Source organism: Macrobrachium nipponense, chromosome 12 (genome assembly GCF_015104395.2).
Source record: "Macrobrachium nipponense isolate FS-2020 chromosome 12, ASM1510439v2, whole genome shotgun sequence".
NCBI lineage: Eukaryota > Metazoa > Arthropoda > Malacostraca > Decapoda > Palaemonidae > Macrobrachium > Macrobrachium nipponense.
In genome coordinates, this window is record NC_087205.1 from 85,521,411 (window position 1) to 85,548,369 (window position 26,959).

General features: G+C 35.7%; 1 protein-coding gene across 4 annotated transcripts in view; it reads right to left on the reverse strand.

Moving 5' to 3' along the window:
• LOC135224632 (trehalase-like) overlaps window positions 1–26,959 on the reverse strand; it is a 78,280-nt gene that overhangs the window by 44,084 nt on the left and 7,237 nt on the right. For 3 of the 4 annotated variants that reach the window (XM_064263836.1, XM_064263835.1, XM_064263837.1), the window contains exon 2: window positions 20,967–25,189. In XM_064263836.1, coding sequence (XP_064119906.1) covers window positions 23,290–25,155 — 1,866 coding nt within the window. In that variant the 5' untranslated portion in view covers window positions 25,156–25,189 and the 3' untranslated portion in view covers window positions 20,967–23,289. Of the gene's footprint in view, window positions 1–20,966; window positions 25,190–26,959 lie in introns of those variants that run through there. The other variant, XM_064263838.1, reaches the window with a different exon arrangement.

A 26,959-nucleotide genomic window follows, 5' to 3' on the forward strand; every position in this document is an offset into this window, starting at 1 on the left:
CACAATTGCACGTATGATTTTTTCGGAAGTTACCGCGCGGACGTAAAGAAATTTTTTTTTTTCATAAATTCACCATAAATCGAAATATTGTGCTAGAGACTTCCATTTGTTGCAAAATGAAGGTAAATGCTTGAATATTACTAGAATATAAGCATTTTAGCTTACAATTGCGTTTTTCGACCATTTCGGTAGAGTCAAAGTTGACCGAAGGTTGTTGAAATTTTTGGCAATTATCGTTATTTATATGAAAATATTTGCAAAACTGATAAAAGCTACAAAACCATGGGTTGTTTTTAATTGTATTGTGCATGAAATTGCGCACATTTCCATATATAAAACTTTATATAACGGCTAATTTTAAAATGGTGCAAACATTACCACAATCGCACGTATGATTTTTTTCGGAAGAGTTACCGCACGGACGTAAGGAAAGTTTTTTCATAAATTCACCATAAATCGAAATATTGTGGTAGAGACTTCCAATTAGTTGCAAAAAAATTAAGGTAAATGATTGAATATACTAGAATATAAGCGTTTTAGCTTACAATTGCGTTTTTCGACCATTTCGGTAGAGTCAAAGTTGACCGAAGGTTGAAATTTTGGCAATTATCGTTATTTATATGAAAATATCTCAAACTGATAAAAGCTACAATCATGAGTATTTTATTGTTATATTTTACATAAAAATGCGCACATTTTCATATATAATACTTCATGTAACGGCTAATTTACAATGGTACAAAAATTATGTCAAAGTGACGAAATAATTTCCGAGATGTGTCAAATACTTTTTAGTGCGGCAGAAAGAAATTCGCGCTTGCGCGCCTGCGTAACGATTGTAAACAAACAACACCTTGATCCGTGAACTCCAGCATCAACCCCCAAGGCGCGTGATTCAAAAGTTTTAGGCTGGTAGGCTTATAAGTATTTTTCCCGCGAATTAAAAAAAAAACTTTTGTAAGTCGACGTAAATACGTCCAGTCGGCACACACGACAAAAATTTCGACGTAAATACGTCCAGTCGGCGTAAGAGGGTTAATATTCACGGGGGGTTCTGGTACGCATCCCCTGCAAATACGGGGGGACCACTGTATATATAAACATATTGGAGTATAGAGATGAGTTCTGTTTTTTATCCATTTATTTACCGCCGATGTTTCATATCAACATGATACATTTTCCAAGCTGAAATTGTGATTACATATCAATTGCATATAAGTAGTAAAAGATATACACATTAAATGTTTACCAACACTATAATTAAAAATCTATATAATAATTAAGAATAAAAACAAAAACACAGAACAACAGTGAAAGGGCTAAGAGCCAATACAGAAAAAAACAAGAAAAAACAAGACCCTACCCACAGTGGTAGCGTAAGGAGAACTGACACAAAACAGTTATGGAGGGGTGTGTAAACAAAGAATATTGACAGGTAATTAGGCAATAAACAGTTGGGTGGAAGATAATTGGGTGTTAGGGGTATGTACGTAGTTAGTTTAATCATGATTGATTCAAGGGTAGTTAGTTTGTCTATATGTCGGGTTCTTCTTACAATATTAAAATGACTGGGATCTATCTATGTGTGATTTGCAACTTTTACTGTGATTTCTTATGTTAGATTGTTCTGTGGCTAATTTCTTTATCAAACATGATTAAGCTAACTGTACTCAACCACCAATCATCTTCCACTCAACTGTTTATTGCCAAATTACCTGTCCAGATTCTTTGAATATGTTTACCTTATGTGTAATTACTCCTGTCTTCATATATTAATATAATACAGTAGTGCCTCAGGTCACGAAATTAATCCATTCCGAAGAGGCCTTTGTAACCTGATTTTTTCGTATCCAGAAATACGTTTTACGTGTAAATTGCCTAATTTGTTCCAGGCCCTACAAAAACACTACAGTATATTTTATAATAAAGCTAAATTGACCAATAAACAATGAAATACAATAATTTGGACCATTCAATACCTAAACTAACCGTTACAGTACCTGTAAATAAAGTGTATTAGTGTACGGGGTACAAGAAATATTGTACATATGCATACGTACTTATGTAGTAAAATGTGGAACCTTACCTTTCGAGTGAGGCGATGTCCGAAAGTGGCAACAGAGGAGGAGGACAAACAACAGAAAACATGAATGCTTACCTTTACGAAACACATTAAAAAATGGCAGAAATCACTAACACTAAACTTTACAAAACACATTAACAAAGGGCAGAAAACATTAACACTTCTTGATTATCTCCATCTTCGTCTCCATAGAAAGCATCCTCTTCTTTCCGTGAACTTCAGCAACATTCTTGGACCCATGGCTAATAACGTAAGTAATTAAGTTCACACACAACACGATAAAGTAACTTACAGTACAACGAAAGCAAAATCACTAACACTAATTATGATAACGAACGAAATCTACGTTAACGAAATAATTCCTTGTGTGTACGATAACGCTGCTGAAATGAAATGGTCGAGGAACTCCCTTACATAGATGCATGATGGGATAGATGCTGACCAATAGGAGAGCAGGATCTTACGGCAGTAACTAGCACCAGGAACCAATGGGAGAGCGGGAGGATGGTGGAGTCTACCAAGTTGGTGGCGCACAAGTTTTAAAATTGTTGTCGGCGGCCCTCGGACTTCACAGTACACCCTTTCGCAACCTGAATTATTTTCGTACACAGAAGCAAAAAATCCTTCATCTTTGCCTTCGTAACCTTGATTTTTCGTACGTAGGGATTTTCGTATGTAGGGGTACATGACTGTATATATAAATATAAAATATATATAATATTATATATATAATATATATATATATATATATATATATATATATATATATATATATATATATATATATATATATATTATATACTATATATATATATATATATATATATATATATATATATATATATATATATATAATATATATGTAAAATTCTTCTGTTAAAACAGGATATCACAGTTATAAAAGGTCAATTAAAACACTCTGGTTTAAAGCTAAGAACAATATTTGGTGGACTGACTTCCACCCTTATCAAGCGGTGAATGACAGAAGTAGTTACATTGGCGAAATGTATAGTGGGAGATATAACCTTAAATGGTCCCTGGGGTCACCGCTAAGCTGACGTTGGTTCTGCTAATTGTTTTAATTCGCTTCATCGTTGTCTTAAGGAAGATATTGTTTATATGGTCAGAATCCCAGGCTCCACTGGAAAGGCTGATCCTATTATCTTTTTGTTTTATCAGTGGAGATTCCACCATCTGACACTTGTATCGGCAGGTGCTCTCATATAAAATTTGGGATGAGTTCCAGTCCATAGTATGGTTAATGTTATTTATATGATAGAAAATTGCCGAACTATTTTTTCCTTATCTAACTGAGCATTATGTTGAGTTAATCTCTCAGAGAGAGATTTTCCTGCGTATCCATTGTATGACTTATCACAATCTCAACCGGGGATCTCAAATTCCTACGTCTTTACAAACTGGTTTCTGTTGGACGTTAATTAATGATTTCCCCAGTGTATTCGGATAAGTGAAAATGAAAGGGTTGGAGTGGCCCAAGGTTCGTGTGACCTCTTGTAAATTGTCGTGTTGAGGGATTATGATTTTGTTTGTGTATTTTTCCTTTTCTTTGCTTTCTGTGGGTTTATAAAAAATGCTTTTGTATGGCTTTTTCTATATGTGCTTAGGGCATTTTAACAAGATAAGTTGATTTCTGATTGTTTCAAGTTCTTTGTTAAGAAAATCTGGGGAGCAAATTCTCAGGGCTCTATGAAATAGGTTATACTTGCTATGCCAAGTTTAACTGAAATGTCATGATAGTTGTAAAAAATGTATGTATGCAAGTGAGAATATCGCTTTCCTGAAGATAGTAAATTTGGATTTGTTATCAGTTCTGATGATTCAGAAATGAATAAAAAAAAAGGGGATTTTCCCATTCTACTTTAATTTTATGCTCGGGCCCAAAGAGTTTAATCTTTGTAGAAAGACATCAAAATCGCCCCACTCACTTTTCCAGTATGTTAAGATGTCGTTTACAAAATGAAGCCAAATCACATCTGCAGGTTTGATAGGGTTTATAATTACTGTTTCGAAAAACTCCGAATATAAGTTTGTTAACACAGGACTGAGTGGACTCCCCATACTGCAACCAAATTTTTTATGGTAAAAGTTATCACTAAAGGAAAGATGTTATTGGTAACGCAGAGCTCTATAAGTTGCATTATTTTATTCAATTCTATGGGGAAGTGGTCAGCAAATGGCTCAAGTTTATTTTTGAGGAACGTTAGTACATCTTTTATGGGTACTTTGTGAAAAGGGAGTCTACTTCTAGGCTGAGAAGTTTTACAATATTATGGGGATATTTGCCGACCTAAATTTGTATATAACTAGGGGAAAACGTTCCTAAAAAGGGGATAGTAACTCTGCTAACCATTTTGAAATTCTGTAGTTAAAAGCTCCAGCACATGAGATTATGGGACGGAAGGGGGATGTTGTCTTTGTGAGTTTTGGGGAGACCATAGAAATAAGGTAATTTGGGGTTGATTGCTTTATATTTTTCCAAAATTACTATATTTTTCCTACTTTTACCGATGCTTCTGAATTTTCTTTAGAAATCTATTGGGACATCATGGCTCGGATTTCTTGTTAATTTCTCATAGGTAGTTGTATAATTTAAGTTCACTGATCTTTTCTTGGTACCAGCTTTTGTCCATAAACACAATTTTACAGTCTTTATCTGATCTCGGGATTATAAAATCTAGTTTGTGGAGTGAATTTATAGCTATCATAAATCTTTTAGACAGGGGGTGTGTATTGTGGTGTCTGGTTAGGATGTTTGGAAGAATTCCCTTAAGACATATTTCATCTTTCTTGTAATTGTTGTCCAGTTTCCATCCATTACATATAATGAGTTAGTGTTTTAGAGAAATACCTGCTTTGTTACTAGTCTTTTAATACAGGCATTTTGAATATTTCTGTTAACTGATCTCTTAATTGAAGTTTTTCTACTGAATACAATTGGGGCTATCTGACTTACTTGGATATTGCAGGGGTTGCTCTGGCTTGTGCTTTTAATCTAATGTTCTTCCTCAGAGAGAGAGAGAGAGAGAGTGAGAGCAAACTTAAAATATGTAGCACCATCTTTTATTTTCAATATTTTTTATCTTGATTGAGGCTTTGAACAGTCTCTTATGGTATACACTTTTTAATTAAGTTGTGATTTCACTGCAGTAACATTTGGTACCCTAGCACCTAAACTGCAATTCCAATTATTTAATTTTTTATACACAAGGGATACATTATTAGTCTAAGCACATGAAGCTCTATGCCTGTATGCTAAGAAAAATCTTCATTCTCATATACTAGTACTACCCATACATGGAATATGCAATTGATGTGTACTATATATATCACAGTCTCGGAGCATGAAAAGAAATAAAGTACTGGTGACATATGCACATTCAAATATGTAAATGAATCAAGACTTCCAAAAGTTTGGGTAGAAATTAAATAGGAAGAGGATAACCAAATCAAAATGAGATGTGGAAAGAACTAATTAATGGAAAATTAAAGTCGAACGCAATTTCCAGAGCACAACCTGGGCACTAGTGAAAACTCTTGGACAGACCAAAGTGGAAAGATGTCCAAAATATAGGCTGTAGTCACATCTGTGCGTGTGAGACGTCGAAAGGCCAGGTAGTCGTTGCAAGAGGAGACAGAGCCTTCCTGTCCTGAGTCCTATATATTCTATCACTGTGCCAACAAGCACCATTCTGGCTAAGACCAACTACAAGAGAATTCTTTGCACTGGTTAATCTGTCTTATGGAGCCCTGGGGGGACCACAAGAGTGTAATTCCTTTGAGGACAAACAGCACCTATGCTATCAAAAATGGATGGATATACTGTAAAGTTAAGTGGAGGGTGGAGGGATAAGGTGGAAAGATAGAAACTTTGACTAACAAGAACTCAGTTTTCTTTGGGGATAAATATGAACAAAACCATACCAACTGTACAATGGAACAAGGCGCTGAAAAAGAGTTGTTTATCAAGTAAAACTTTCAACCATTTTGCGTTTAAAATTAAAGCATGTGAATGATTGAAAAATGTTAAATTTCATACACAAAGTACAATTTAAATTCTGATAAAATTTTCATTATAATTTCACTGGAATTGTGCCAATGTTATACTTTATCTCTTAAGGACTGCATTTTCAATGGAGGAAGTTAAAAAAATAGTGACAGTTTTCCTGTTTCGGATGATGATCATATGAACTTCGTAGTGCTTGTGTGAAAATAAAGTCTAACAAGAATCAGAAATAATTTAGTGGGAGATACACAGAACTTTTAAAATATGGGGCTTAAAGATGCTGTGCTTACAAATATGACAACTTTTAACTGGAAAAAAGCATTGGATTTTACATAAAATTTGGGTTCTTTACAAAAGACGGTTGGTTAAATAATCTTCAAATCAGTTTAGTCAGAAATGTAAAGGAAATAATGGCCAAGACTGTTTGCTCCTGCACCAGATTCCAAACCTACTCACTCACTAGCTCTAGGGTAGCCAGCCTATGAAGAGCACACTTTAATTTGGGTGCTGAACATTGCCTACTTCACAAATTACCATGCCTTAAGCAGATCCTTCATTACCAATTTACCAGAGCCATCTGAAAATACAAAACTTGCAACACAAAAGGACACTGAACTAAATTTTTCATTGCACTCAAAAGGACAATTTTTTTTAATCAATTTGCATTTATCATAGCTAACAAACCTGAGGTCTTAACAATAGGATAATCTTCTAGCGCTAACTGGAAACCGGTAAAAACAAGCAAAGATTGTAAAACAAGGAATCTGTGGCATCTGGCAACTCATGCATATACAGGGTGGATGTTTGGTCGACGATCAAGCTCGTACCCCTCAATATGCCAGTCTTTCTTTTACCGCCATGGATAGCGGAGTTTTGCTTAGATCTACTTTTCCAAGCCGGTTTTTTTAATCTTAGCCTGCGCTTTCCAGAAATTTTGTGGATGTCAACATTTTTAGACAAGCCATCCTTGTTTACCATGCTGACATTCGCTTGCATTGTGTGTGAAAAGTTGGTCTGTCTCCTGGAGAGTATTGCCTTCAGGGAGACAAGACCCCTTTATTTGGTTTAGTGTTTTAGTTTTAATTTCGATATGTGTATCGATGTTTATGTTTTATATATCTCTTCACAAGTCTGGGAACTTTGTAATGTTTTAGTCTTTCAGATGTGTGTGTTTTGGGATGTCCGGGACAATTTTTAATGGTGGACAAGGCGATCTTTCCTTCTGCCTGCATGGCCAGTCGTGACTGTCGTCTCATCGCTTTCCGTCATTTTAAGAGAATTGGGGTGTGGGCGGTACGGCTCTCTTCCGTATTTCCCTCCATCCTCGCATATTATAATTATTTTAGTCTCTCCCCGGATACAACTTCTTCCTAAAGGAAAAAGAATTTTGGTTTATTTACAGACTCTGAAGTTGTCAGCCCTGTTTCTCGTCAGGAATCTGGGGACAGCAGCGGATTCCCAGGCTTTAAGAGTCCTCTGCTTTGCTTCCATCTGAACAACATTCCAGGCACAGATTAGAGACAGTACAAAAATTTGCATGCCACCTATTGCAAGTCGAATGAGAATCTGTAACAGAAGCCAAAAATCTGGAACATGGAAATCCCCAAATTCACATGCGTTGAAGGGGCTTGGAACTCTTTAGAGGAATCCATGATCAAAGGACAGACACACATACACACACACTCTTAAAATGTAAAGAAATAATGGGCAAACAAAGCAACCGGCTTGGGAAGGAGATTGCAACACAGCTACTCTCCAAGGCGGTCAAAGAAAGACTATTATTAGTCACGAGGTCCTTTGGTCAGTGAAAAGCTCCCACCTTGTATACATATGGGTTAACAGATGCCACAGATTCCTTGTTTTCCAATCTGTGATTGTTTTTAACCGGTTTCAAGCTGGTGCTAGAAGATTATCCTACCCTTAAGACCAAAGGTTTGTTCCGTATTAAAAAACAAGGGGTAAACAATTGTTTGACCTGAAATTACTTTCAAAAGATAGATTAGGCTGCCCAAACACTTGTCATATAGAGCTTAGGTCAACTGTTGTGCTCAGGATACCTCAACTTTTACCATTGCTTTGTTTATTTTTATTGAGGATTTGTTTCTACAAACAATTTGAGAGTTGAAATGCTTAACCACATTTTATTCTACAGTAAAAACTAGATTACAGACCGCTGTGGAAGACAGGGTAATCGTAATTCGTAGTTTGCATTATTACATAAATTGAATACTACCACTTTAAATCATCTTACCTAGAAAATCATCTAAAGTCACTAACTGTATTCTAAATGTTCAAAAAAACATGAGAAGAACTTTGAAAACCTACTGAATCTCGATATATAGTGGATATCGCATCTTGAGATAAAATGGATATTGACACTCATCATATTCATAGAGCTTTCAGCCTGATTGATTGATTTTGTGAAATTTGACTGCGAAGCTAAACGCTGGAGCTCTTACAGCCATTCGTGCTGTTTATGGATTAAGACTGACTGAGACTAGTAATTACAAACCAACTAAGTAAACTTATATATACTTTACGCTACATATAAAGTCTTGAATCATTCTTGATACTGTTTCACAACTAAATCTCTTACAATTCTTCTGACAGAACATACATCACATTCACTTAGCCCCAGAGTTGTGAACATTGTTATGGTCACCATAAAATTAGGTTTTTCAAATACAAATTTAGGTTACATTAACACACAACTGTCTTAAATAGTCCTATGCCAACTGATTTGTAATAACTAGCACACAAAGGTTGTCTGATAAGAGTGTACAGTTTTAAGAATTGCAGAAAACCTCTAAGTGCAATAACCACTTCAACTAAACTCAATTATCTAACATAAAAAGTGCACATTTCCTACTTCTAATTAAAAAAAGTGGGAAAAGTAAAATAAAAATGATAAATTTTAAAAATATATTTCACAAAACTCTCTTAGTACATAAATATATATTTCAGAATAAAATCAAAGCTAACATACGTTGTAGTTCAAATCAAAATCATAACAGCTGTAAAATTCATGTAAATTCATGACATCTAATTTAAATTCTCATGGTCGGCATTCTAGAAAAGTGTTCACAAGGAGCAGGAACAAGAAAAAATAAATAAATAAACAGAAATACATGCAGTACTAGCATGGTTCAACATTTTACATACACTAAGCAGATGAAGTTGTTTGGAATCAGGTGTTTTTAAAAGTAATAATTTAATAAAAGGCAGTAATGAGTTATCATTAATTTAGGATTCTATCAAAAAGCCTCTTTATTTCTAATTACTATTCATACTGCTGCAAAGTCCATTTTTAGCAATGGTCAACATACTTTGCAATATGTACTGTATAAAATTAGTAATTTTTTCAGCAATGATAAACATCCATTATAATATTGTACAAAATGACAAAATCATCTGTAGCAAATTCCAAACCATTCCAAAAACTGCAATAAAAAAAAGTAAATGTGGAAAGAATCAAGGAGAAATTTCTGGCTAAAACTGTTAACCTGAAATGAACCATGCAAAAATTTTTAAATCTTAACAAAAACATGAACACAAATCTCCTAGTGAAAAGGTACTCTATTGAAAAATGGAACATTCATATTAAATCCATGCTGTTACTGTTATACAGATACCATAACTAATAAGAAACCAGTTCTGAAAATTATCACAGCATACTGGAGGAACACTAAAGTACACAACTGGTGCACCCATACAATCTGGAATGTTACTTATACCTAATGGATGGGCAAAAGTATGCAAGTAGTGTGTACGTACAACCTCTGAAAAGTCACAACCTCCATAATACCTGTATATGTTCTTATATATTATGAGAGATTTTCAAAAAATAAATCTGAGCCTGACTTTATTAAAATTACTTTGCAAGGAAGAAATCTGGATATGGTAAATTGTAAAATACAATTTCTCAGGTTTTCTTAAAACACTCGAAGCAGTTAATACAAGAGAATGCAAGAAAATAAGATTCATTATTTGTGAATATAAAAACTTGGAAATTAAAGCTTATTTAAGCACAAAAAGCCTTTGCCAGGTGTTTGGGTGTGCCAACTTGAGTGCATAAAATGCAGCACTGATGGAAAAATCTGTAAGTTATACATTTATCATAACTAAGAACTAAACCAGTACCTGAACACAAAACTCAAACCAAAGTTTATGTTCTTTACAGCAAGTAGTATATATGCAAAATGCTTCTATGAAAAACAAAGCAAGATGTTAATTTTCTCAATTATACAAAAAATTCCTTTTCTACTTTTTCTTTCAGATAAAATTATTCTTAAATCCTTTCTGTAATTCTTACTAACAATATACCTAAAACAATAGACCCATCAAACCTAGCTTAATCTTTTATAAACATGATAACTATACATAATTCAAATGCAGTGACTGCAACAACTACTATCAAATGACAAAGGGCAGCCATGATACCTATCTCTTCTCTGCTAGGGCTTCAAGATAAAATTAAGCATATGCATGTGAATGATTTTTTTGTAACTATTTAACTATGCACAACAAAAATGGCACAACCACCATACGCATTTGCTAAACTTCTAAATTTTTTATTTTACCGAAAACAATGGTGACAATATACTAAAAACTTTACTTGTGACAATGCAACTAAACAGTCAAGATTTCACAGCATCCTAAACAAAAATTTCACCATTATCAAGTAAGTGCAGGTGTTTACAAACCTTACTGAAGTGTACTATGATGCAAACAAAACCTAAACTCCACCAGTATCCCATACCATAGCAGAGATAAAATCAATTGCTTAATGATTATAAATGCACCAGCAAAACAACGAAAGCATTAATCAAATATACGTATATGGAGAATGTGATTCACTAGCCCAGTAAGTCCTATTGCTACAACACTGTAGAACAAGATGTTTATTAAGTCCAATGACGACACTCAAAATAATAAAAGTTAAAAATATGAATATACATATACAAAATTATCCTGAAAACTATTTATACTGAGCAAGGCACCAAATATTGTTACTAAGTGAAAACATTACTATCAAAGGTAAAGTTTACCTTATGCAACTTTCTAAGCTTATGTCTAGTTTTGCTCAAATTTCTTAGATTTTCCCCAGGTATTGTTTCTCTGAAAGAATTTTTTTACTGACAGTAAAAGCTTGCTAAAATATTTATCCATTAAAATCTGACAACACTGTAGAGAATAATGTAATAATTCCGAAAAGTTCCATTAATTTATAATACGGTAATCAGTTACTTCAAGACCAAATTGAGTATACAAGAGCCCCATCATCCCACTTGAACTAGCATATGGAAAGGATAACATGAATATTATGGAAATAGTAAAAAGTCTGCCATTGTAAAAAACAAAGTAACATTTCACTGTACAGTAAAACCCCCCTATTCACAGGGATGGGTACCAGACCCCCTGCCATTATTTGAAAAACCCATGAATACTTAAAAACCCCACCTCTAAAAAACACTTAGGAACAATGCTAACTTTGATCTATAAAAACAAAAAACCATCTAAAAATGCTTCTACCAAAGCATTTAAGTAGTTTTATCACAAAAAGTGCATTTAGTCAGTGAAAATTATATGAAAAAACAGTAATTTATGAATACTTCTCAGTGAAAACTACCACGATTAAGCAAATTTCCTGTGAGTAATGGGTAATATACAGTAAAACCTCTGTTTTCGTACATAATCCGTTCCAGAACCTCCCATGAAGTCCGAAACATATGAAAACTGAAACAATAATTCCCATAAGGAATAATGTACATACAATTAATGCGTTCCAGAAACCCCCCAAAATTTACAGAAATACATTTTATAGGGAATAAACACAGCTTTACATACAGAAAACTATGAGAAATGAATATAAATGACTAATTAAATTAATAAATGAACATTTAACATCACTCTTACCTTTAAGGAAAACACTTGTTTGCGCATGGAAGACGGAGAGGAAGGGAGAGGGAGGAGAGGTTATTGTTTGGAAGAGGAATCTCCCTCTAGAAGGACTTCCAGTATCAAGGACCTATCTGGGGTTACTTTTCTTCATTTTTTACTGGAACTATCTGAGGTTACTTCCCCACTTTATGTTTTACTGGCACTAGGACCACCCTGAGAGTTACTGGACCCCAGTTGCACAAAAAAGTTGTTCAAAGACATTTGTTTCTGTTATTTCTTTAAAATTTGCCTAAAGTTAAACATGGCATTGTCATTAAACATGTTGGAGAGACAGATTAAAACTTCTTTGTTGGGATGATAATTCTCCACAAAATTTTTTACATCATTCCACTTTGCAAACATGTCCTTAATCCCTGAAGTAGGCACATTATGTATGTCCATTTCTCTGAATTTTTCAAACCAGCCTCTGCTGGCTTTAAATTCACTTACAGTAGCACTTGTTATAGGCATTTTCTTACCGAGATTGGCATGCAACTTCCTCCAACGCTCTACTAAGAGTTCTTTCTTATATTCTATGGTGTTTCTCACCTTTTTTACAGAAGGGCTAGCACTTGGAACTTTCTTTGGCCCCATGATGGTTTATGTAGCAGTTGCATTCGAATAAAAAAACCACAAAAAGCACAAAAGCAACAAACACAAAAGCAGAATGGGTTATGAAAGAAGATGGGAAACTTTGTTTGGCTGCTTGATACAGGGCCCGGTCACACACTGGGCCCCGGATGGAGCGTTTTTAAGTGTACAAAAACCGAGAAAATGTACAATAACTGAAATAAAATTTTGTAGAAAAAAAGGACAAAAACCAAAATGTAAGAAAAGAGAGGCGTACGAAAACTGAGGTTTGACTGTAGTTAATGCTTATTTTTGTTTAGGCTTACAACCTGGTCCCTAAAAATTAACCATGACAATAATTGAGGTGGATTCACTGTTTTTCAAGATATTAATCAACTTTGTAACAAACCACATTAGTACTAATTTTTTAGAGTAATTGCCTCATTCAGAGATAGAGCTAGCATGTGTTTTTAACAGATGACAACAGCTGTGTGCAAAAAAGCATATAAAAAACAAAATATTTAGATAGTGCAAATCACCCTGGGTCTACTAAACTTGTCCTTTAAATATATCTAGACTACTACATTTCTTAAGTACCTTCACCTATCAAGTACTTCACCTCTGAAAACATAATTCTATTAGTATACTTAACTAACATTATTTTCTCAGTTTAGGAACAAATCAACACAGCGTCCACTTAAATACCATCACAATACTCTGTACTGGTTTTGACTTAACCATTCTTCAAGTTCCATAGATAAAATCTAGTCACAACCTACAACAGCAGCCATAAAATTATAATTTTAATACTCATGCCACAAAATTTTGCACACAAAAGCAGATTGCATGCTAAATTTGTATACAAACATAAATGACATGCCCACAAACAAAAATATTTCCAGGCTTTTCATAAAAAGTTTTAGGTAAGATTCTTAAAAAATACTTTATTTTTTTATTATGAAGCCAACAACAAATATTAACATAATATGCAAGAGTACATTCTTGTAAATAGCTCACAGGATATATATCTTATTCAAATCAAAATTCCAAAGATCAGCCTCTTTAAGAACTTTCATAATTTTATTTTCTATGTTTAACATCAGGGTGGCAAAAATGATAAAAGGTAATATAGCATAATCCTTTTTAAAAGTACAATACTGTAATCCTTTTTAAAAGTACAATACTGTAAGTTACTGCTAAATCACATAAGAGTACACCACCAGGTTCCTTATATATACTACTTAACTAAACTATGCTATGACAGTATAGGTAAATTCTATAAAATATCCTTCATATTACAGATTTCCTCAATTTACACCATCTTCCCAAATTCACTCTCATCACCTTTCAAAAACAGACAAATTAGAAGTACAAATATGTAGTACTATGTTTTCAGCACAACAGACTTTTTATACAAATCCATTCATCATATACAGATATAAGGCTTATTTGTAGCCCAGCATATTTTCAGGTTCACCAGTCTTTCATCTCTCTGACAAATACAGCAGCCCTACTATGCACGCTCCTTGTGGAACCTCTTGCAAGTATCTGCCAACCTCATTTTCTTTGCAAAATCCATGCAAGGCAGTAAGATTTAAGAACTTACAAGCTCCGAGCATACAACCAAAGCTGTTCACAGCTTGTAGTTTGTAAATTACTGGGCACGAGGCATTTCCATCTGGTATGAGCTTTTCAGATTAAGGAAGGAAGTACACTTACCACCAACATAAGACCGAGCCTCAAAATAGCAGGGACTTTCCAGCATGCTAATGAGTAAGGTAAACCTATGCTTTCAGTTGTTTCACTCAATTGTTCTTCTCACACAGTTTATTGTATCCAACAGAGTATTTAACTTATTGATGTGCCACTGGTTTCGCCATAGTTGTTAACTTTTGGCTTCATGGCTGGGTTCCCTATCCAATGGCTGTCTTGCTATGTAGTAGGTCTTCACTAACCTTTGTTTCTATTGTTGTCAACAGAATTTAGTTTTTGTTCTTCCACTTGGTGAGAACATTATGGCCATTCTTTTTAAATACAGTCTCTCCTTTCTTCATGCCTGAGTGAAAGATGGGCACCCTATTTCTGTTTTTGCATAAAGGACCAGCAAGTCTGGTTTCACTTCGTGAAGATATTCATTTAGGTCTGGGCTAGTGTAGTAATTGTCCATACACAGAATATGACCCTCACCCAGATAGGGGCCTAAGTGTTTTCACAACCACTCCTGAAGTGACCTGTATCTACAGCCATTATGGTACGTACAGACAATATCCATCACACACCCAGTTTCACAAGCACAAAACACTCACACTTTTATGCCATATTTTGGATAAAATGTACAGTGGACCCCCCGTATTCGCGTTCTCCAGATTCGCGAACTCACACATTCGCGGATTTCTCTTGGGAACGTTTCCCTGCATTATTCGCGAAAAATTCGCGCATTCGCGGTATTTTTCTATGGTAAATATCCACAAATTCCTGGTTTTTTTGATGAATTTCATCATAAAATGCACTTTTTGTGATAAAACTATTAAAAAAACCATGTATGAAAATTTTTAGTGGGTTTTTCTTGAGTTTTAACTAACAGAATAGGCTGTTTTTAGCATTTGTATAAGGGTTCCAAACATTCGCGGATTCTAACTATTCACGGGGGGGTCTGGTACGCATCCCCCGCGAATACGGGGGGACCACTGTAGTTTCTAAATAAGGTGCTCTTGGAATAATAAGACTTAAATTGATCATATGATCTTGAAATTCCTAAAAATACCTTGTAAATCATCCCCATTTTTGCTCTACTATTCGTTTTTTTAACTGTCTGCCAATGGAATGGGGTCTTCAATGATTAGCCCTAAAATGTAAAAATGTACAATGTCTGGTAATAACTATAGGGCATAAGGTTTAGAAATAATACCCAGTATATGGTATGTAAATAAACTTGTCAAACAATCAATAATCCTTAACATGATATTCAGATACATGGGGAATGTGTAATGTTGTTGCCATCAGGCCTACAGCTTTCTTTGCCTTCATCTTACCCGAGCCTGGCTCTGTTAACTAGCAATACACTGACTATATAACTGTTCATTTCATCAACCATGACTTGTCCTATTTCATCGCCTGGCAGTTATCCAGCAATTCTTCACTTTCATTACTAAATCCTTTATGTCACTCCTGACACCCCAGTAGAAAAAATCATTAGGTATATAACCTCTTCAACCAGTCCAATCATCATTTTCTGAAGCTCTAGCCAAAGTGCCATGTGCCTAAGCCTAAACAGCCCCGCTATTTGATGAGCAAGAGCTTGGGTGCCTACCAAATCATTGAAAAGGTCTTCTTTCCAGCAGTTTCTGTTTCATCTGTTTCATCACCTATCACCTTTGCTTCAAAATGAGCAGTTACATCCCTTTAAATATTACAATGTTACACTTGCTGATATGCTGGATCATCAACATCCAATATGTCTCCATCACTCATTTTTACCAAATCTGCAATTTCATCATCTTCAGTTCCATAAATCACCAACTATACTCTGTTTTTTTCCATCTGTCCATCCGCCTGTGGCGTTTTTGTATGGTAAAACTGCGTCCCGGGCTTTCGATACTTACATTCAGCTAACATTTAACAATAATAACAATATCCTATTTCGAATATTAACGGTGGAATTCGGATACAGTAAATTATTAAAACTCTTTTCAGTTGCAAATGTACACCCAGATATCCTGTTATTTACCTAAAACTTACACATAGCGTAACTATCTAAAGCCCGGGACGCAGTGTTACCATACAAAAACACCACAGGTGGGTGGACAGATGGAAAAAAACAGAGTATAGTGACATATTCCCACCTACTTATTAGCCATTTTATGGCTGAAAATTGAGTCTACATGTGGCAAAAATTGCTAGAAAGGCACAAGATGTACTGGGCTGGAGAGCTCCAGGATTATTAGTATGTAAATGCAGTCCCTGCTTACTGGTGGCATCTATTAACAGCATTTTGGTTTTATCGCGCTTAGCTAACGTCATCAGATTTTCAGCACCGGCAAGCGGTTTATTGACATCAGCAGGCAGTTTATTGGCATCAATGAGCAACTTTTGGCACCCATAAGCAGTTTATCAGCATTAGTAAGCAGTTCGTCGGCGCCGATCAGCCCTTACAGTGTCATAAATACCACTTGGCTGGGAACGCAAATCCTGCTGTTAACTGGGGACTGCCTATCTCCTATGATGAAATCAGGCTTCTATACTGCCATTCCTCCCATGCACTAAAAGGAGGGATACTGAGTTGTCGATTTGTTACTTCTGGCCCTTTCAAACCTTACAACGCTTTCCAGCTAGATGCATTTAAATACCACAGCACAAAATAACAAATTTCATATGATGTTCTCAAGATCCCACCCTTAGGTTGTTATTGTGCCTCTCCTTATTTTTGCTGAACACAATAGATTAAAAGGAGGCTTGGTTAAACTTTTCAACACAAGGGAGAAATTTAAATTAGTTCCGAGTGACTTTTGGGGGACCTCCTCTACAAAGTGCAGGGTAAGCCTCAGCAAGTAAACTAGAAAACACATTACACCAAAGCTCAAAATCTTGAGAAAGTTCAGATCTGTGTCCCTCGACAACAGACTGACTACTTGCTGCAACAATAAAGTTAAGTAAAAGAATCGGAAATCTAGGGTACGATGGAACTGATTTACAAACACTCTTTTTACAACATGAATTGCTAAACCAACTTCATTTAACCTGATAAAGGTCATTAGTTGAATTTTTAAAAAAAATTAAGGTTATCAAACAGGCCCTTAAAGATATACCCTAAGTGTGATGTAGGGTGCCAAATTTAGTACAGAATTTATGAAGTGCAGCTGCTTGAGGAGTTTCTTCTAAGCTGAAATACCCTAGAATTGTCTGGTTTTATGAGAGCAGATCCTTGTGTCTGTTTGGATGAAAACAGTCTTATTAAGCCTAGCAAAATGTACACCTTTACTGGCAAAGTAAACAGGAAGGCTGATCTGCAGGCACAGAAGCAGTAAAGGAGACCGGAACTGGGCATAACCAAGTTTAGGAAAGTTCAGTGCTTTCATGCAAGCAGCAAAATTGTCAAGGAGCCAAGCAACAGGCAAGGGCTAGAGCAAGAGTGAAAGCAGAATACAAAGACTAGGCCACATCATCTTATGACTGCCACTCCTTCACTACTCGGTGACAATAATTTAGTAGTATACCAAAGGAGCCAAAAGCAAGAGAGAGACCAACAGAGGCAGTCTTGGATCACCCATGTCCTCTGTGAATAGCTGTACAGCTAGTTGGGCAACCAGTTGCAAAATACCACAAATAATAGGTTCTGTGCATATAACTCGGACAGCTGCTACAGTGAAGGTTCTTGTTAAGAGACAAATACAAGCCAATGCCAAGTAGGTACAGTATTCACAAGAACACTGAAGCGTGATTAACTGGGCAAGAAACAATACATAAATACACAACTCACATTACACACACGTAACAACTATAAAGAGCGAAAAATCTTCTAGTATGCACGTACTAACACTAATGCAATAATCACTACTGTGCTGAAAAAGTGACTGGTAATGAAGACGAACTCCACTGCATTAAGAAATACTTATTTAACAACACAGGCAAAAATTGACATAGCTGATATGTGCTTGAATTAAAAAACTATAAAAATTATAATAGGTATAAAAAACAATCAACCAGCGATGAAAAAAAAAGATTGTTCACACTAAAAAGGAAAACCTTGAAATACATGTATATAGTAGATAAAGTACTTATAGGCACAGCACCAAAAATATCAAGCATACCAAAAAAATAGTATATACCTATTCTTTGTTACTTTACAAACCGTAGAATAAAAAAAATTAATTGGTTAGCCTGAACAAGAACATACTTCCACTCGCCAACTGACTAAAAAAACACACTTCCAAAAGCTTCCCTCTCTCTGACAAAAAGTTACAATTGTAGATCCACATACAGCTGGTGACTGGAGACAAATAATGTAACCGGAAAGTTCAATAGTTGCCCACTTATCTACCACTCTGTAATACACTAAAATCATTCTTCCATATTTTTCTAAAACCCACCCTACTCTAAGAAAAAGGAACATTCCATAAGCGATGTTAAGTTTCCACCCATCTGAGAAAAGACAGACTATAACATGATGAAAACTGTCAAGCTACACTATTCAATATATGTAATGATAATATCCCTTTGCTCTCCACACCCGTACTGGCCCATTTCCCCACAGCTCCTACAATATTTTTCAAAATTAATTACAGTATATGTAAATTAAATTACAATATACTATGTTTTTTCAATGTTAATTTGCTTCACAAGGGTAAAAATACCCTTGTAGAAACAAAAGAACAGCATATTTTTTCACTGTTATTTAGTCTTTACAAGGGTAAAAATACTTTTGTAAAGATAAAAGAATAACATGTTTTTTCACTGTTCTTTTGTCTTCACAAGGGTAAATATAGTAATTTTCACTGTTCTACAATTTCACTGGGATAAGGATGAAACATTAGGATCACTTTCTAACTGCAGACACTTTTATCAGCAATTAAGGTCATGGCATACTCCATGATGAAAATGATTAACATGACAAATGAGTAAGATTGATGACTGAGAAAATGGAAAATTAAACTTTGATAAAAACTTGAATGATTTCTACTGAAGCCACTACCTGGAGAATGAGAACAATGGTTGTTTACAGCAATCTAGGCTCACAAAAAATGAGGGATCTGGTTGTTCCATCATCATGATCCAAGGGAAACACATGCTAGGGTACCTCCTATAGGATAAGACAAGACTGATAAACCTGGGAATACATAGAATCAGGAAAAGGCACACACATGGTTAAGATATCATGATTAAAGAAATTTGCACAGTACTCTTAGGAAAAATTCTATCCACATAAAAATTAAAGCTACTCTTTTTTTTAAATTAGCTACTGTAACCTATTCTATGCCATGCATAACAAAAAATCAAATCCTTCTACATCAGTCAAGGCTGGAACTTTAGGGAGGGAAGTAGAGTTGGGATACTGTCAAGGTTTATCAAAGTGTTAAATCATATGCATACTATAAAAAAACCTGACCCTTGAGTTCTCAAGAGCAGCAGATACAGCTGTGAATAGCAGCAAGTCCTCAATCTCTTTTACTGATTAGTTAAAATTCTATAAGTTCAGGGTGGCATAGAGCTGAAAGATACTAGTCTTATTAGGTGAAGATGTCTGTGTTATACTTGGCCTCCTCCCTAGCATCATATTTTGCCTGCTTCCAGGAAAACGAAAACTGAAGCAAGAACATGAAAAACAGTATATTGTCCTATGGAACTATGTAATATGGAGTGGCTTCACCCGTAAGATGGGATTATGTACAGTTTTTCTAAGATAATATAAATGATCCAGCTTAAAGGGCATTCATATAGCAAACTAGGCAGTATCATAGTATTTACGTTATAACATATTTCATACACATTTGGCCTCTCTTTAGTCTGGTAATGAGGAAACTTCACTTTGCAGGTGCTGGATAAAAGCATTTAGGTATATACCTCTAAATGGGTTTATATCATCCAAAATGAGTCAAAGTTAAAGTTAGCAATTTTTGGGAATCTAATACATGTGTTTTTGTAATTGCTGTGAAATCCTAATATTCATTACTCACAAAATGCACAATTTTCTTACTTCATCAAGTATCATATGACAAAATGATGAAATTCAAGCAGCAGTCTTCAAAACACTCACTTGAAAAAATGGGCCTCATTGCCATAAAAACACAAAGTAAATCATCAAGTACTGTACAGTAGTAATTTGTTTGGTAAAGATTTTAAAAGGAGAGGAATTTCCTTCCACTCCAAGTAAATTTCACTTTCCAGTTAAAACTAAGATACACCAGACATACATTGCACTACACTAGGAATAAAGTTTTACCTGGCAGACATCACACCATATGAAAATTGGTTACTCAACAGACCTCTTTCGAACTATCTACATACCTAAGTACAGGGCTGTAATCCCATGGGACTAGTTGCCTCAAAAGTATTGTATGTCTACATGAGGCCTGTTCATACCTTCCACATACAATACAGTAAAGTGCTTGTTTTCAATAGTTACTATTTTTCTAACATGAACTCAACATAATCTTCCTCGAAATTATGCTTTTAGGCTGTGTTTAGCAACTTTTCCTTTCTTCTAGAGAGAGAGAGAGAGGAGAGAGAGAGAGAGAGAGAGAGAGAGAGAGAGAGAGAGAGAGAGAGAGAGAGAAGAGAGAGAGAAGAGAGAGAGAGAAAAAAAAAAAAAAAAAGAGAAACGAATGTAAGGGAGGAGGTGGGGAAGGGGAAACCTGGATAATGGGATTACATAATGAGGAAGAGAACTACTGGTCTGGTATATAACAGCAGAAGCTCATGGCCTTGGTTGCAAATACTCCTGCTCATAAACTCTGTCTTGCCTTGCCTGCCTTCTTTTTGTGTGCAAGTTCAATGTGTCAATGTCATACACATGAACCAGAAACTAACTTAATGGACTAAAAAGAATTTGTGACTATGCCATGTGATAATCTTGTGGAGAGGATGATAATCAAAGGGTGAAAGAGAATACCAATTAAGCTTGAAAGTGGTAGCACTAAAAGAAGTTACTTCTGAAGCTAACATGTATTTGTGGGTTAAGAAACTGCATCAAAATATTATTCTGGTAACGCCTATCAAAATTGTATGTATAAACCAATGGTGCTACAAATTGTTTATGAGCAGGGTAGAAAATGAACTCACCAATTACAAAACTGTTATAATACATTAAGAACAGTTTTACTAGCAGGGTTTAGAGCAGAGATACATATTCTACAAGCTATAAAGTAACATCCACAATAATTAACCTTCATTAATGTTAGCATACAGACAGGATCAATGTTAACTTAAGTGAATGGATGAAGGAAAATCTTTTTATAAGGATGCAGAAGAAATAGAAAAGGGGAATTTTCAAGGCAAAAGGTGAGGGATGGCCACTGTTAAAGGTAATTTCATGGTGTATAAAGCTTTGTTCAAAGACCCATACAACTTTGGAAAATATACAGCACAATCCCACAGGCTGATAAGAGGGTTAGCCAGCCATCAAACATACACAATAAAACTTTTATGTGACTAGAGGAGTGTTATGTGTAGTAACATCATGCATAGTGTACTCAAAGACACGGGTAACTATGTCGAACTATTAAAGCCTTATGCTGAAGTGGGCATTCCAGGCAGAAATCTGTGATTAAAAGTAACAATGCGCTCAAAAGAGTGTTACCCTTATCAAAGGTAATGGAAGCTCAAATTAAATGAAAATATTGGCAAAAATCAGCCTGTAAAAACAGCTGGACGGAACACACAATGAAAACTGTTAAGCTGGTATACAAGGAGGCCTGATATGTGAAATTACTGGGAGAATACAGGGTCCCAATATGCAGCCCCACAACATCACTTAATTTATCCAAATAATTTTTTACTTATAAAAATGGTGTATACGATTTACCCTCCAGAAACGGCAGTATGTATGGATAAGCTTTCCCCAGACAACTATGTCTAAAACATAAATGATCTAACTAACCACCTTATTTGCAAATAACAAGAGCTATCATTTATAAATATCTGGAACAAGTGGTCAAGAAAACTACAAACTGTATTTCTCTGTTAAATACTTCAACAAATCCTGTCTAGTCAAGTTCAGTCAGTCAAGTTCATGGGACTGACATCAACAACTATTTACCCTGATCTTAAGAGCAGTAATATATTACCAAGAAATTGAAAAAAATATTTAATCTTTATCTACTTAAAATATCCTACTGAAATATGACTAACTCCTGTAACAGCATATCAAAAGTTCTCCATGATTCATATTTCTAACCACTGTTGATTTACTCACTGGAAAAACGGCGCCCCTGCAGTGTTTTATCAAGCTGTTTTCTCAAACTTTCCTTCACTATCAGCATCTTAATATACATGCATGTTCATTAATGCAAAATATATAAATGGTTTCTACAATATTAAAAATAATAAATTACCTAGTACCTATTGCTTCCTCAAAGAATCTATCCTACTCAGGTATGCAAGTTAATACTTCTTGAACAGTTTACATTTTAAGATTGCTAAACTGTTTTTACCCAACATATAATTCAGTTTCTGTATTGCATATATATGTATTGCCTGCAAATAGTGAACAAACAAACTATTATGTATCTTACAAGGTTACGTAGCACCAGTACAAAATTATGCAATGAAAAAGATTTATCAATATGTATTATCTATTAGCAAAAAACTTACTTGTGAGGAAATGATCAAGTTCTTACAATACAGAAAGAAAAATGTCATCATCAATGCAAAAATATGACAATAACGAAGTCATTACTCTTTTATTGTAGTTCAAATCTGCAATTCAATCAACACAAAATTTTTTTTTCTATATCACTATGACCAAATGATCAGAAACATGAAAGGATATAGTGCTGTAAAGCTTCAATTACATTTTAGAATATCAGACATACAATAAAAAATATAATCAGTATATAATCACACTATAAATAAAGTACTATATTACCACTAATTATTCAGGTACATGCTGGGAGGTAAGATTATGTAACTATACCATAAGCAGATAATGCTGAATAACAGTATATTTTACTGCACTCATCTACGGCCGAATTTCAACTGAATTCCATGTGAGCCTTTTACAACAACGTACCCTGTACATATAATTCAGAACAGAAATGACTGACACTAACATCAGGAGGGTTCCCACTACCAAGGGAGCGGGATCATAGGTGTCCTGAGTCTTGATTTTGTGGCCATAAACATTTAGGAACATCATCACAACTCCATTTGTCCAGCCAAAACCTTCTTGTATCTTGTATTCGCCTCCTCCTCCACTTTTTCCAGGTTCCGATACATTGTATTTTTCAAACATGGTATGAGGTTGAGAATTCTCATAGGTTTGATATACATTCAGAACCCAATCTCGTGCTAGGTTAAATGCCATATCTTTTGCCATGATATTGTACCGGCCAGCTTTATGCAAACCCATGACAATAAAATACTGTAATGGAGCCCATCCATTAGGGTAGTCCCACTGCTGACCAGATTCAACAAGAGAAGCAGGAATACCACCATGATAAGATTGTATTTTATTTCTTTCGAGATAAGCCAGAACTTGGTTTACAACAAAACTGCGATCTCTCTCCTGTCCAAAACTTTCTGTCCACAAAGGCATTAAATTTGATGGATAAAAGCCAGGTATAAGCTCTTTTGTCTCAAGATTATAATCTAACCAAACACCATCACGCTCACTCCAGAAGATTCTACTTATTGTACTATTGATTGCCACAGCAAGCTCTCTATACTCATTTTGCTTTACTGGATTTCCCAATGCACCAAAGAAATTAGATAAAAGATTTGCATTAAAAGCCATCAAGCTGTTAAGGCATACAGGAGCTATAGATAGAACATTTATATTTGACATATTAGTTGTATGTTCTCCTTTTGATATAAACCAACGAGAGGAGAAATCCCAGCCACTCTCTGCTCCTGATTTTATCTCTGAAAATAATTTTGACTTCTCCGTTTCATTTTTAAGACTTTGAGCAAGATTTTCATCTTCATAGTATGATTCTGGTCTTGGAGTAGATGATGTTACTTTATACTGAAATACCTTGTAAACAGTACCATCAACAGTCACCATAGTTGACCTATTATTATTCCAAAATTGGAATTCTTTTTCCAAGACATCAATGGTCTGCCTCAAAAAATTGAGATCTCTAGTGTGCTTCCAAAAAATATTGACCATTGGAATTAGAAATGGAGGCTGAGATCGTCCTAAATAGTACTTACGATTTCCATTGGGAACGTAACCATACTCATTCACCAAATAGATAAAATTTTCAATCATTCCTCTAGCAGTGCTTTCCATTTCAGAAAGAAGGAGACCTTCAATAATCCAATAGGAATCCCAATAATAAATTTCTGTAAACCTACCTCCAGGTACTATGAAAGGGTTGGGCACATAAATCTGTGAATAAAGATCTTCGTTTACTAGGACATCTGAAGATACCTTGCGCCCTAAAACCTTCCACTTTTTATTCAATTCTCTAATCCAATTTCTTAGTTTAAAATCATACACCTCGTAAGTGAATTTAGGCAGGGGCTTCCAGTCTTCTGGATTCCATAACTCAAATTCTGTGCCAGGCTCAGAAAAGTTTTCTTCGACAAAGGACAGCAGATCACTTTTACTTGGATTATCTTCTGTTTTTGAAAGTAATTCATTGAATCTATTCTCCGTTTCCTGGGGAGAGTTTTTCAGCTTCATGTCAACAAAGTACTTACTATCATTAAAAACCCTTGTCATCTGAACATAGTGAAGGATCTTACCCATGCAAAATATCCTGCAAGCTTCAGGCCTCATCTTATCATAGGATGCAATATCTGAGGCAGCAGATCTTGAACCATGAATGATGCTGACAAAAACTACAGCTGGATACAACACATTCCATTCCAAGACCATCATAAATGATGAGGTGAGCGTGCCATCAAAATAATACCTGTGGAAAGAAAATAAAGAATGGAATTATTACAGATATCCACGAGTATGGAATTTTTATTATAAAATTAAAATTAATAATACTTACCTGTATAATTTATCTAGCCCTAAATCCCCAAAAAACCGCACCAAAATTTACCACATGGGCAACCCTGTTACCTCCTATTCTGTCCGCCAGTTGGCAACACTGCCGTTGACAGTTACAAAACCTTCCCTTGAAAATCAGTTGTGATAGGCAGATTGTGGGGTAGGATGGGTGGGACTAGAGAAATTATACAGGTAATAAATATTACCTTAATGTAATTTATCTAGCCCGATTAACCACACTGAAAAGGAGGAGGGAATCTGAGTGCAATTTCCCTTTCGGGCAGAATAGGACAAAACAATAAAAGAAATATATATCATAGGCAGTTAAAAACTCAACCCAAGGTCTGAGATACTAAGAACTCAAAGTCTCCTACCATAATGCCGCCGAACTGCAGTAGTAAAGGACAAGGACTAAGTGCATAGTCAGTCTGTCTGTACTAAAGTCAGGTGACCGACCAGGTGACCAGTCAGACGAAATGAGGACAGCAAGGCTGCACCCTGATGACTTTATCAAGCACAACAACAACACCTGCTCTCTCATGAATGTCTGGTGCCAAGAGACAGGAGCGGGTATTGACAACTCTTTCCCTGAAGGATGAGTGCCTGGACTGCCTGGGTGATTCAAAGCTAAGCAAACATTGGGGGTGTATCAACGCAACCCAACGTCGCCAGCAGCGATATTGGCTTACGAGCAACTCCTGATTGAGCTTTCTGGTGCCAAGAGAAAGGAGCGCGGAGCAAAAAGGCGACTCAGTTCCGAAGGACGAGTGCCGGTAGTCAAACCTGGTCTCATGTTAAACTATCATTGGAGGGTGTATCAACACAACCGACTTCGTCAACAAGAAACTAAGGACTACTAAATGTCGCCTGATCTTGTACGAGTGTCTGACTCCGAGAAAACAGGTGAGACAAAAAGTAGATGGTGAACGAGTACCAGATGACAGCAGACGATCCATCGACTAATTCCCTGTCCAGAAGGATAATGGAAGAAGCGTGAGTCGTCAGGACAAGCGAACCAGTGGCTAGTCCTAGGTCGGCATCGACTTTGGGAGAAGCATAGTCGCCAGTGCCGACAATGGAAGCAGCATGAGTTGTCAAGCAGCTAGTCCTTGTCATCAACAACACATAAATACCAAACTGCCTAATTCCCATTATAACTAAACCAAAAACTACCATAAGTTATAATGCCAAAAACAAAAAACAAAAAATATATACACCAAAAATTAAACAGGAAGACTACCTAATTCTCCTGTCTGACAACCTGTCCTGCCATCACCAACGGGCCCAAAGAACGAAGGTCGCCTAGAACTCGAGAGATAGCCCTCAAGTAAAAAGAGGCAAACACAGAATTAGAACGCCAAGTCGCCACCTCAAGCACCTTGGTGACCGAGACGTTCTTCATAAAAGCCACTGATGTGGCAACTGCTCTAATACTGTGAGCTCTCAGCGTCTGGCCTTCACAGGCAGCCGAACCACCAGTTTTAACAATAAGGTCTCTGAGAAAAAAGGAAGCACCATTCTCTGATATGGGTCTCTTGACATTTCAGGGTGAAACAAACAGAGGACGGGGACAACCCTGAACGTCCTTCATCTGACGTAAATAGCATGAGAGCGCCCTAACAGGGCAAAGAACTAATTCCTCATTTAAATTACCGACAAAGTCGACCGGCAACTTCAGCACGAA